General features: G+C 44.2%; 1 protein-coding gene across 6 annotated transcripts in view; it reads right to left on the reverse strand.

Annotated features, from left to right (window-relative positions):
* The window catches only part of LOC8036928 (phosphatase and actin regulator 1), a 103,567-nt gene extending 90,765 nt beyond the window's left edge, over positions 1–12,802 (reverse strand). For 2 of the 6 annotated variants that reach the window (XM_040214961.3, XM_040214960.3), the window contains exon 1: positions 12,622–12,765. In XM_040214961.3, coding sequence (XP_040070895.1) covers positions 12,622–12,739 — 118 coding nt within the window. In that variant the 5' untranslated portion in view covers positions 12,740–12,765. Of the gene's footprint in view, positions 1–11,754; positions 11,810–12,391; positions 12,456–12,621 lie in introns of those variants that run through there. The other 4 variants (XM_029981727.4, XM_029981704.3, XM_029981733.4 and 1 more) reach the window with 4 other exon arrangements.
* Positions 12,803–13,357: the final 555 nt, after the last annotated feature.

The following is a 13,357-nucleotide window of genomic DNA, read 5'->3' on the forward strand; positions in this document are numbered from 1 at the left end:
ACGCGAACCGTTTCAATTCCAGAATCCCTAGAGAACCATCATTTCGAAAATTGCACGCTGTGCTGTTTTTCGTCATCGCTCAATTGGAACGCCACTAAGAAGGGTTGTCGAAACAGGAGGACGGGGAGGGGAGGGGGGGCAGAATCACCCCCCCCCCCTTCCAGTGGCGTGGAAAGAGGGGGACAAGGGGCATAAGGTGTAAGGGGGGGAGGGGGCAGGGGGGTATCGCCCCAGCCTCTCACCATAGCATTTCAGAGTTAAAATAAAAAAAAAATAAAAAATCGTTCAGCCTTTCCCCTCTCGTGAAGAAGGAAGACCAGCGGAGCTGCACTCGATACACTGTGTGCTTCTTCATCGTCGTCTGTTTTTCGCGCTGTTTCCTACGATGAATTCCCACCAATGCGCCCAACAATCCATTCTTCTATTATTGTTGGAAAGGTTGCCGCCATCTACGAGCGACGGCGGAAACCATACTGGTTGTGTGCTTGCCGCCGTCGCTTACAGATGGCGGTAGCTGTCCAGGTAGGTTTGTGTCGACATACACCGACACGATCCTGGGGAACCTAGCCCTTCACAGCTCCGCTATAAAAGGAAAATGAAATGCGTTTGCAGTTCTCTGTAATGTCGAATTAAAGCGCAGCTCTTGAGGAGGAGGAGGGGAGGGTATGCCCCTCAACCCCTCTCCGTGCCCTTTCCTTCTCTCCTGCTCCCCTCCCATTTAGCGGGGAAACTGAATGGGTGTTGAGGTCACGTGACTTCCATTTCTCCGCTGAAATTTAAGGGAGAAACGTTCCATAATGCAACGCGCGCGGTTACGCCGACGGCGACGCCGCTCAAGCCCGAAACGGGCGCCTGAGGGCTGCGCCCTAAAAATTGGGGGGAGGGGGGGGGGATTTTCCCTTTTTTATGACCATCACCCCTCTCTCTCCCTCCCTAACAATTTCTACGGCCCTTCCTGACTCCTATTCGTGTGTGTGTGCGTGTGTGCAGACACGCACAAGTTATTCAAAAAAGTAATTAAGTAAAGTTACTGAGTATTGACCTCAGAATTAATTAGTAGAGTAGAAATTACTCAAATGGAAAGTAATTGAGAAAATCACTAATTACAGTAAAAAAGTAGCGAATTGCTTTTGAAGTTACTTTTATATGTTTTTTTATGGTAAAAAGAAAGTGCATAGGTTTTCATCCGTTAGCGATATTGTGCTAGCCAGATATGGATCGGATTGTTTAAAAAAAATGCTTTAATAGCTGGTTCTGGTTCTGCGTGCCTAATTGTTTTGTACTTTCTTGTTTGTTTAATCAATAATGTACCGCAAATGTGGAATCTCTGGTTTGAGGTTTAGCACTGCCTGAGCTTGATTTTTAGACAGTGTTTTCTTGTCTACAGTGTTGCGTAAAGTACATCTAAAAAGTACTTGAAGCAAAGTGCAAAGTAAATGAAGTGTTACATACTTCAAGGAAAGTAGTAAGTACACTAGGTGCAATATACTTGAAGCAAAGAACTATAAGAACAATACGTTTCAAGGTAAAGTACCATTATTTTAACATAATTTATCATGATGCCCTTTCAATTCCCCAGTGTTTTTTTTTTTTTTTTTTTTTTTTTTTTTTATGGAACTGGTACGCATTGCTCCTGAGGTAATCAGAGGTGAATCCGTTTTTTTACGGAAATGGCAGCAAATATTGTATAAAGCAAAGTCGCCACAGTAGTTATTTTACTCTCGCTGACGAGCTATTTGACACAATCAACTTATGAGCCACTTATTTGTGTCAGTCTTATAGCCACCATTACTTCGCTCAGAGAAATGACCAGATGACGTCTTGAAAGAGCGCGTTTTCACACGACGATACGCCTTTTTTTTTTTTTTTTTTTCAAATTCGGGGAATGTACTTTGAAGTTGGGAGTTTTAATTTCCTCGAAAAGTGCAAGTACATGCCCGGATGTACCTCAAGTAAAGTACAACTTTCTCAACAATAGTACTTTAAGTACCAGGTATTACCAACACTGCTTGTTTATTACTTTTTATATAAAAACGTTGATGGAATTACTAAGGTTACTCGAACGATCTTCAAATCTTTGCAGATCTGCATATTTTATGTTTTGGAAGGAAAGGCAACGCAAAAGGGTCCCCTTAGCGTTGACCTTTAGCAAGCGCTTCTTTGATTACAGCACGAACTACGGGAGCACCAGATGAGCTTCAAAGCAGGGGCTGCATTTTGTAGCCTCCTTTATGGTACGTTTACACCTGAAAAGAAATCCGCTGCCGCGGGAGCGGATCCGCTCCCGGCGGCGGCGGCGACGAGCTGGTTATGTTCACATCTATTTCCTTCGAGCAGTGGCGGCAGCGCCGGCTGCGGCAGCGGTTCCCGTAACGTCTCGTCAAATATGACGAGAAGGCGCGAGAGTTCCCGCCTCGGCTCTCTCTCTCCCGGGCGTTGCTGCTCCCGGAAGAACGCGTACTCGTGACGTAGGCAGCGTCGCGCCGCGCAAGAATGTCACTTCCGGTCAGCGGAACGCCCCGTTCGGCGGCAGAAATAGGTCCTGGACCAAAACAGCTCGCCTCCGCGTTTTCCGCCCAGCGTTTCGCCCCAGCGGCGAAAGCTGGGCGGATTCGCTAGCGGATCCGCAAGTGTAAACGTACCATTAAGTGAGGATGCAGTGTGAGCACCTCCTGTAGTGGGCGAGAGTTTCTACGTACGGGAGAAGCGGGAACCAGCCCTTTCTTCGAATGGGTCAAGTCTCCTTGAGATTCGGGATACAAAGAAACGCCAGTCTTCGGCGCTAATCCCGCAGTTACTCGGCCTCTCTTACGTCGAGCCTGTTCGCTCCTGGCGCTTCGTAGCAGTGTTGTTGCAGAGGGGAGGGAGGGGGGGGGGGGGGGGGGAGAAGGGGGGATTTTGGACTCTCCAACACATTTTCTCCACCTCCCCTTTCCTACGCCACATGCTTCCTCCTCTTTACGAATATCAGCTGATCTTCCAACATCTTATCTCTTTTGTGCAGAAATGTTTGTTAATAGGCAAAACAACCACTAGAATTCAAGAGTAATTTGTAATTTTAGTAGAAGTTACTCAGAAAAAGTAATTAAAGTAAACTACTAATTACCGAAATAAAAATGTAATTGAAAGTTATAAACTACTCAGAAAAGTAGTTAAACTACAGTAACTTGAGTAGAGCAGTTGAACTACCTCCTCATCTCTCAGACATTAACGACAACTCTACACACGCCGCCCGCGGGTGACCCCAGTGGCTTTGTTGACAAGGGCAGAAGATGAGCTCTAAAGTCGAGTACACCGCGCACGGCTCCACAATATCACGAAGTTCAATCTTCGCCTCGATTCCAAAGCGAAGATTTGGGCCTCAAACAACTCGTTCCCAAAGTTGTGAAACGTCACTTTGTCGTCACCAATACTTCCAGAAACGACGAGAAGGTTAGAGTATTTACAATCTACCTAAGGACAATCTGCGTATTACCGATTCTAACGCGGCGTAGGGATGTAGGGACACGCGGGAGCGACGTCATTAGTGCCGCCGTTTAATCGCCTGGCCCCACGGTGTTGCTTGCGCGCGCTCCGATGTACCTCGCGACGACTTTGTGTTTCACATTGTCACTGGAATTTAAGCACCGAGAGAGTTTGGATGATTGACATGTCGTCCCGCGTGACACCATCAACGCGAGAGTCCAATCAGCACGCTCCGCGAACTTCGGCCCCAACTTTGTGTCTAACGAGTTTAGCGACCCTGATTAACGCGCCGCGCCCAACCCACAGCCCCCCCTCCCTCCCCTCCCCCCCAGGAAACAAGAAACGTTTTTGTTATGAAAAAACTCCGTCTGAGATTGCAGTGCATTGCACTTTCCCCGCCCCCAAACATACAGGAAAACAGGACAAGGCGGGAGTTGTGTAGCCATCTTGGAGGTTAACCGATATTACCTCCACAGTAAGAAAGCTACCTTCTCCAAGTCGAGGTACAGATATTAAAATTCCAATCTCAGAAAGAACCCGCAATTTCCCAACCACGCTTACAACAAACGCAGAAAGTTTTCCACACAAGATACACGACTCCCCCCTAAAATACAAGCATTGCAAAAAGGGTAAAAAAAAAAAGCAGCACATAATTTAAATTGGCGTATTTAAAAAAAAAAGAAAAAAAAAAACACTAGGAAAGAAAAATCAATTTCGCAAGTTCGTGTTGCCGGAACGAGGTTTCGGCATTCCGAAACACAAGGCAACAAACACCAACACCGTTGCAACGCGGCGCGACGTAACCCAGGATATGCGGATAGGTCGCTTACGAAATCGAAAGATGACGTCATAACACGCAGACACGGGGTCGTCGGAGCACAGCTCATATCTATCGGTGTAGATGCGCGTAAATCAAAAAACAAAATAACAATAATAAAGTGGGAAGTTCCTAGTCGATTTAAACTTCCTTCCCCTTCGAATGATATCATTTTACAAACAACAACGCAGATGTAAAAAAAAAAAAAGAAAAAAAAAAAGCGGTTTGCGGAAAGGAGTCATCTCCGGTTATTGGAAACATCAGGTATACGAGACACCTCTTCGCGACCAGGGACTCGCACTTCACAAGTGACAGGTGTCAAAGGAGTCTTTTCGTTTTTTTTTTTTTTTAAAAGATGCGAAAACAAACAATGCACCGAAAGCCCAAAGCTGGCAGATATGATCTCTTAATGACGTTCGCCGCCGTTTTCCTTCTTGACGCAGAATGAATTTTTAAGAAACGCCGATTGGCATCCTTGTGACAGAAGCACTGGTTTATAAACGACCAATACTGTAAGGAAATAAAATGCGCGTTTCCAAAGAACCTTCCTATGTTGTAACTAAATTCGAGGGTGTATATTTTTAGCTAGTAATAATAAGAACCTCAAAATAATTTCGAACACTGACGTTTGAAGGATACACCAGCAAGCTGTACACTAATTATCAGAGAAAGAAATAGAATGCACAATCGTCTGGTGAACATCAGAATACATACTCAGGGTGTATATTCCTCCAGTTTATACTCAGGGTGTATATTCCTCCAGTTTCTATCACAGTTCATCGAGAAACAATTGTTAATATAACAGTAGCGCAGATTATGAGCAGAGCAGGTCACATTACACGGGATAATTCCAACCCGGATCTCAAAGAACCGCGCAGTGACTCAACGTCCGGATCGAAAGAGCGACCTAAAGTGCAGGCCGAATAAAAACAATTTTAAAACAAGAAAAAAAATGAGTAAAACAATAACCCTTGATACACCCCAATGTAAATACAGCAAGGCCTCTAGGGTTCAAGCAACGTGATTCGGAAATAAAGATAATATAAAGCTAACTAAGAGTGGTTTAAAAATATATTAGGATGATACTTAAAACAGCACTCAAGTGGCTTCTGAGATCGTCTATTTATTCTCGTAACTCAATCTACGGGCTCCAAGCATCCTAAGAAACCCGAAACTGCATTCAAGAGCGACCGATTTCCCTATTAAAAGTCTAATCAAAGATCGTGCCGCGCCTCTTTCCGCGCTGTGGCGCAGAACACCAGGGGACGGCATCGGACGGGAAGGCAGCAGGGTAGGGCACGCAACAGTCAATCACGAGTGACGGCTTCCCGGCGGACAAATTTTTTTAGTGAACGACTAGTCAAAAATTTAGTCCGCCGGGAAGCCGTCACTCGTGATTGGCTGCCGCGCGCTCTTTCCTGCTGCCTTCCCGTCTGACGGCGACCCCTGGTGTTCTGCGCCACGGCGCAGAAAGGGGAACGTGGCACGATTTTTTATTGGATTTTTAAACAGGAAAACTGGTCACCCTTTAATGCAATTTCGAGTTTTGGGGGATGCTTAGAGGCCATAGATCGAGTTTTAACAATAAATAGATGATATCAGGATCCACTTGAGTGCCCCGTAAGTGCACGTGTGTTTTACAAATGTTTCGCTGTACAGAATGCAAAACAGCTATCCAGTAAACACGAATGAGTGCCGGTTGTTTGCCACGGTGTCTAGCAAACTATTATTTTGAAATTCCCTGACTTTTCCAGGTTCCCCTTACAAATTCAGGTGAAATTCCCCGACCATTGTAGAGGCAGTTAAGTATATAAGAACGTTACAACACAAGGCATCAAGCATTGAGCACTGCGAGGATCATATTGCACGGGTTTAATCCAATTTTCATATTCCAAAATATTTGGGTTCGTTTAGTCTGGATTAAATGAGTCCTTCCTTGCCGCCGACATTGTCAGTGAAGTGACCACTTCCAGAAATGCGATGAAAACATGACGCACAACCACACACACCTTTCTAATAACCGAATGGCAGCATGGCTGCCAAATGAAAACTTTCGAATACTTTCGGCTTGGATTCTATTAGGGTCTGTGGCTTTCCCATTTGTTACTAAATCTGGTCGCTCTAACTGGATTTAGCCTAGTGTTACGCCCTCAATCCAATCCAAGGCTTGACTGGGTTTGTCGGCTGTTCCCTTTGCATCGGATAGCACACTTTACATCGGATGAGCAGAGCCTGGGGTCCGCTATTAGCAGAATTTATTGCCTACTTTCCTGCCCAAGAGTCCTCAAGTCCTTGCTCAGGACGCTCGAAGGCGTTTCCGGCTCGTTTTCCCTGACTGGGCTCGCTTTTTGACAACATCGCTGACAATAGACCCTTTCAGGTATTCAGTCTGGCCACTTTGATCACTATAATCATTTGAAAAATGGCATATGTGCTATACTAATGGCTGCCTTCTGTTTACTGATGAAGGAAGAAGCTGAAGATGCTTCTAAGCAGATGATTCGAGGCCTAGACATTCTAGATGTTAGCACGACGTGAAGCAGGAATTGGATGTAAAAGCTGCGTAAGCGTTCATTTCTAACTCGGGCCCAGTCAATCTGTTAGTAGCACAGAATCGACTTCAAAGCCCCTATGGTGTATCAAACTTTGTCAAGGCGTCTATGTGGGTTGGTGCTTCGTTCTTACTGGTTGCATCTTTTTCACCATCGAAACTGAAAGAGATTGAAAAAGACCTGAACAGTGAAACGCACATTGTCGTTTACCGTTGACTTGTGAAACTGACAGTGCCCCATAAAATACTGCAAGCCACAGGTTCATTGCCACCATTAGTATGGTAAAAGTTAAACTGCCATTTGAGTCACCAGATGGCACTGAATTCCGGAAAGGGTCTATTCCCCGATTTTTCCTGGTAATTAAAATTTCCCTGACAATCCCCAGTTTTTCTGGTCGCCAGACACCCTGGTTTTTGTACCGTTTTATGAACTAATATAAAAGGAAATCATCCAAAATACCGACTGAGTGAAAGGTAAGCATATGGAGCTCCAGTATGGGGTTTTAAGTTTGGTACCAACCTCTATGAATAAATCACCACGAAGCACCAATGAAGTGTTAGAGCAAAAGGTGCCACGCGAGCAGCATTGTTTCACTTCAAAAACCATCGCTGAAACCAGGAACACAAATGAAAAAATGCAACGTTTCGGTTACGGTTACCGTTTCCTGTTGGTATCGGTTTCATTTCGGTGTTTCAGTTTCGGTTACCAGTTACACGCTCCTAAAAGCTCTTTTATTTTGGTTTCTCCAATAATTTGCTTTATTAAAAAGCTAGACAGCCTTATTATAATAAACGGTTTAAAGTAGTCACAGATATCACAATCACAAGAACGTAAAAACATCTTAGAACTTCTAATTGGTAGAAATTTGCACATGTTTCTAGCTCCAACGCTTGTTCACTACATCTATTTCCATTATATAGTTTGATACCAAAGCGTACATATCACCCCTGCTGCCCAGGGATCATCACATTCTATATAATTAAAATAAAAACAAACATTGCAACTTTGTTGTTCAGCAGCATTTGTAAACAAACCTCAGAAAGTTTTAGCGGGTGCTGGAAGAACCATTCCCACCTGCTCGTCGCTAGTTTGCTGCAACCCAAGATATGCAGAAGAGGCTTCGCCCACACTAAAGGAAGGAACAGAACTATAGCCCTCCTCTAGTAAAATATTAAATGCAATAAAGTAGTAAGATTGAGAGCTGGGCTAGTTGGTGAAAGTCAAATATAATGTAATTGCAATAACACACAACAAGGAAGACTAAGGAGGGGAACAAACAACACGGAAAGCTGTAAAAATATGTCCCGTGGTGTTCGTTCCTTTCCCTGGTCTTTGTTCTTGTGTGCAGTCACACCTACGCCAAGTTTGCCGTTTCCAAGCAAATGCATGTGGTTATAGAAGTGTATGTTTCTCGCTGCCCGATGCCGTGACTCAAGAAAAATTGCGCATTTATATAGTAGCGCCATTTTTTCCGGGGGTTAGGAGGCGGAGCTTCTCCTACAGATATGTTGCAACAAGAGATGTCCCGAACCTCTGTCGAGCCGGATCTTTACGTCAAACCTCAAGGTTCGACTGGTTTCACGAACCTTCGACCTCTTAACCCAGTTTTAAAAAGTTAGACTTTGTGGACAGTGCGGCTCGACTTCGATACAAGCATGTCTAGGTTTGGAGTAATCATTTTTAAGGAATAGGATGTTTTATTTTGTAAATAGTTACAATCAACAGAACATAATTCTAATAACTTAAAAGTTAATAACATAACTTATTCTTGCTATATAACAAAAAAAAAACAAAAAAACAGTGCTGTCCTTACTAAAAGTAGAATGTCTGACTTCATCATTTGGTCATTACCATCCTATCCAAAGCCAACTGGGTCAGCCCGTCACGGCATGCGCATGACAGTCGAACCCTAATCAAACTTTCTCGAACTTTTCAATAAAAGTTTGAAAACGTTGAACCTGGTCGAACTCCAACCCCAACCGGTTCGCAACATCCTCAGTTGTAGGTGAGAAACATCGGTGGTTTTGAAAGAACCGAGCAGGATGGACATCTCAGAATTCTACCTTATTAGTTAATACCCTGAAGGCAACATGTCTGAATACACGTAATGATTGTAAGAGTGTGGCAGATTTAGAAATAGACATTTAATTCCAACAAATTCTTAATCCTAAATTTAGGCTGAACGAAAATGTATTAGCAGATGCAGCATTCGCTGACAGTAACTCTGTCAAATGGCCACGATATTTCAAGATCCCTCCTTGAAGTCATTTTTGAGAACTAACATTTTTATTTTGCAATTAATATAGGCTATTGCGAAATAATTTTTGCTATTTATAGTGAGAATGGTGGGCATGTATTGAAATTTTTGTAGCTACGAGCACACATAAGCACTGTAACCGTGTAACATAACAATATACACCTTTCACCATATCACACCAGAGCAAAACTGAAACTTCTGACATATCTGAATGTTGCTTGTGATTTACCGCAAGATTTTCAAAAGGTGACCCATAAAGTCTGCACTGAAAAACCCTCTAGCTCATGCAAACTCCTACAAAGCGCACTATCGGACCATGCAACTGAAGTAGCTAGGCACACATTTCAACACCAGATAAGATCCCTAAGGAACAGGGGCAAAAAATATTCCTTACCTTCAAGGAGCCTGCTATCGATAATAGATAACAAGACTTGATTGCTGCAAGATTTGAAATCTTAATAACCTGTCGTTTCAAAAAATGCAGATGGGTTTGATTGGAATGGCACGGACCAAACAGCGGAGTAGAACAAAATGTCCACATCTCTGAATGGCGTCTGCACGGTGATATGTGAAGAATATCTCACACTACAAGGTAACACTTCGTGCGTTAACTTTCCAACAGCCACGGAGTAGAACACAAAACGTCCACATCCCTGAGTGGTGTCTGCATAGTGATGTGTGAAGAATATCTCGCACAACAGGTAACACTTTCTGTGTTAACTTTCCAACAGCCACAATGGCCCCTGACAGCAACCTCATTTGTAGTGATGCTGAAAGTTGAGCTAGCCACCTCATCCTATCAAAAAGTAGATACCACAAACAACTTTATTTTTACAGACCCAGTATTTCACGAATTTTGCAAAATGTTGATTTTTGAAATATTTTATGGGCAAAAAAATCCTGCGACTTACGACTGATATCCTACACATTCGTTACCTAGGGTTGCTATGTATAAGCACTACCAATTTTTCGCCATATTTTCAAAAATGCAAAAATAAAATGCAGACAAAAGGAGGCCAACGCTTAAATCATACCATAATGTCGGCGAGCGGCATACTGAAGCCACTGAACAAGGAAAGTAATCCATAAATCGTGCTCTGGAAGGAAGCTAGCTTTTCTCCTAGATGGCAATGAACACTACTAGTCCAACGTGAACTTGTAGCCCTGACACAGGAGAGGGAGGGAAACCTACAAGATTTACCTTGTTTTGAGATTTAGTGAGGATAAAGTGAAAGAGTTGCAAAAAAGTGCTTTGCAAACTGCAGACCATGTAAATGAGTAGACAGCATGAGGAAGTTTGCCTTCCACTATCAAGTGCATAAATTTCTGGTTCCACACCAGTTAATAATCAAAGCTGCCAGACTGCAAACGCCCTGTGGATGGCAGGGCAGTATGCACAGCAACTACTTTCAATAGTGAATGAAGCGAGGGATGTGGGCTAATAAATATCCAAACTTAAGCTGCTAAAATGTGTTTAGAACATTACCCAGTGATGTGATTGGCCTAAGCCGTTTTGGAGCACCTTCTGGAGCAGCCAAAACAGAGTTTTGGAGCAGCAAAACTGGCTTTTGGAGCAGCTAAAACAGTGTTTCGGAGCAGCGAATGTTGCTTCTGGAACAGATATTCTTAGAAAAAAAAAAAAGATATTAATTTCAAGTGGTGTACAAACGAAGGACACATTGCTCGCCGCAATCAACTAATTATTGTCAAGATAGACAACCTCGGAGTCTTTCAACATGTAACTGAAATGCCAATGACATGACACATTTGCAATGCTTCAGTTAAACGATACAAATATATCGGACCAAACTGCACGGCTGGTACCCAGCACGCTAGCGTCGGAGCGTCCGCAAACACCCACGTCTATCATTGAAATGTTTTTTTCTTTTTTTTTTAAAGACGCGAGAGGAGAGACGGGGGGAAAAGCCACGCAAGACCGGATGAACAATTGATGCAGGGTACCTTGTATCGGACGGCTGCTTGCACCACCTAGCTCATGTGTGCTCAATTACGGTACTCAGTTTAGTTTCGGCTTTCAAAGGCGACCAAAATTGGTTCTTTGGCGCAGGCTTGGCACAGATTACCCATATTTTGGCGAAATGTAGCAGGATGTAGCAGGGTTAGCCCAATGGCACAGTTTGGCGCAGCAATCACATCACGGCATTGCCTGATGTATGCATTGCTCCGAGTACACAATGCAAAGCGCAGTCCCAGTGCCGATACGTTTCGCAAGCTGGTTTCACAGCCAGTGAACACCAAACACACAAGTTCATTTCGTCTTTCTTTGGAGATGAAAAAACGCCATGTTATAACTCCGTGCTTCTGCCTGAAATAAATCTTCATTACGCCAAGAAACCTAGGTGGTACAATAAATTATTCTCTCCAGATGCACCTGGTTAGGTTGTAAGTTAATTAAAGTACCAATCCATGATTGCTCTCCTGGGCAAGCGTGAGTTGATATCATAACTAACTGACAAACTGGTTCGCCGCAAACAATGGCGACAAGTGTCTATAATCAGTGTCTTGTCACAAGGAGCTTTGTGAAATTCCAGATGCGGTGGCATCTGACAACGGGGCAACGTCGATAATGTCACTGCCTCCCGAGACAAGCAAGGTAACAAACACAGCAAATGGAGATAGAGGTAGCAAATCTTTAAACATACCTCGCGCGAATCTTGCCAGCATGATGTGCAAAGTGATAAGTCATGCCAGACTTACCTAAAAAGAAAACGAAAAAAAATTAAGTGTGACTCACTCGCGTTGACCGTCAGAGGTATTATCAATGGACCCTTAAATACTTTTGTTTATCGTGCACTGAAGTTGACAGAGTACGTAGTGATCACGGTGAAGTTCATCGAGCTTTCAAACCACGACAAATATCACACACACAAAAACTATGGTATCTCTAGTCGTCAGGCCAGTGGACAGATTTCATCGAATTGGAAAGCAACCCCTCGTAAGTATACCAAACCGATAACTGAGCGCATACTTTGGAACGCGGTGAACTAAGCATTGGTACGCTGCATCGATTGGTGAAGTCCTGAAACATACTGAACACTTCGCAATAACTTATGCGATGTTCTAGCCGCCGCTCGGTTGGGAGCGAAAGACAAAATAACGGTCCAAAAGCTGAATACCGGAAATATTTGTTCGTTCGCATACGGGCAAAATTCAAATTGGTTCACTGGATAAGTTAGTCGGATCATAAACATGACACGGCTCGACGCACTGCTTACAAACATTGCAACACAGCGAGCATCCGAGAGCATCGTCAGAAACACACACAAAAAAAAATCTGACCGTTAGAATCACACGTCCCTCTGTTGCCGTGCGGTTAGCTTATCGGTCTTTAGAACTGATAACTTGTATCCAGTGCACATTTTGAAAGAGGCCCGACCGAACGCCTAGTGATTCACCTGTCAAAACTTTTGTTAAGCCTACAGATGGCAAAGACCGTTAAGCGGCTTATTGAGACCGCCGAGGCCGGAGCTTCAAGCCGGTTGTCTGAAGGGTGTGAAAAGCACGCTCACCATCTTCGAGACGAAGTTGTGCTAAAGCTTCGGCAGTCGCTTGTGGGTCGGAATTACTACGGTGTCGCCTATGTCCGAATTCGCGTACCTTCAAATTTCCACTGCCCGTGGCAGACATTACAGTCCCCGACCCCCACGCGAGACATATTCCGAAAGCTATTCAGGGGGAACTTTGAATGGTGGCGGCATCTAGCGGTGCTCCATCAAGGCTTTGGCAAACTTTTCATATTGTTTGTTGCTTTGAGGGCAGATGGCGCGACCATCCAACCAACCGTAAAAATGCGATCGCCCAACCGAGCGTGCGTATGTGTGGTGCGTGTGCTTGGTATCTGCGTGCGCGCGCGAATGTGCGTGTATGCGTGCAGGTGCGTGTGTGCTTGCAGGTGCGCATGCGTGCGTGCGTGTGCGTGTGCGTATGTGTTAATCGAAGTGAGGAATGCTTTGCTTAATATTTATTTTTCGCGCCCCGACCAGGCTTCGAGGAGGGAGTGGCACTTGTACTTTCTTTAAAGGGACACTGACACCCCCCAAAAAATATTTTTCATTTTTTGCCAGGCGCTTCATTATGGTGTCGGAGGACTACCCAATTAATATTTTGCAACAGAGTAGCGGATTTTTTAATAAAGCCAAAAGACGCAACTGCTCGAAACCGAAACCCGACGGAGGTCGGAGAAGTGGAGAGGAGAGAGTGGAGTGGCGGAAGTCACGTAGCTACACCCGACCGTGTTTTTTTTTT

Source organism: Ixodes scapularis, unplaced genomic scaffold (assembly GCF_016920785.2).
Source record: "Ixodes scapularis isolate PalLabHiFi unplaced genomic scaffold, ASM1692078v2 PGA_scaffold8__174_contigs__length_109621045, whole genome shotgun sequence".
In the NCBI taxonomy this organism is placed as follows: domain Eukaryota; kingdom Metazoa; phylum Arthropoda; class Arachnida; order Ixodida; family Ixodidae; genus Ixodes; species Ixodes scapularis.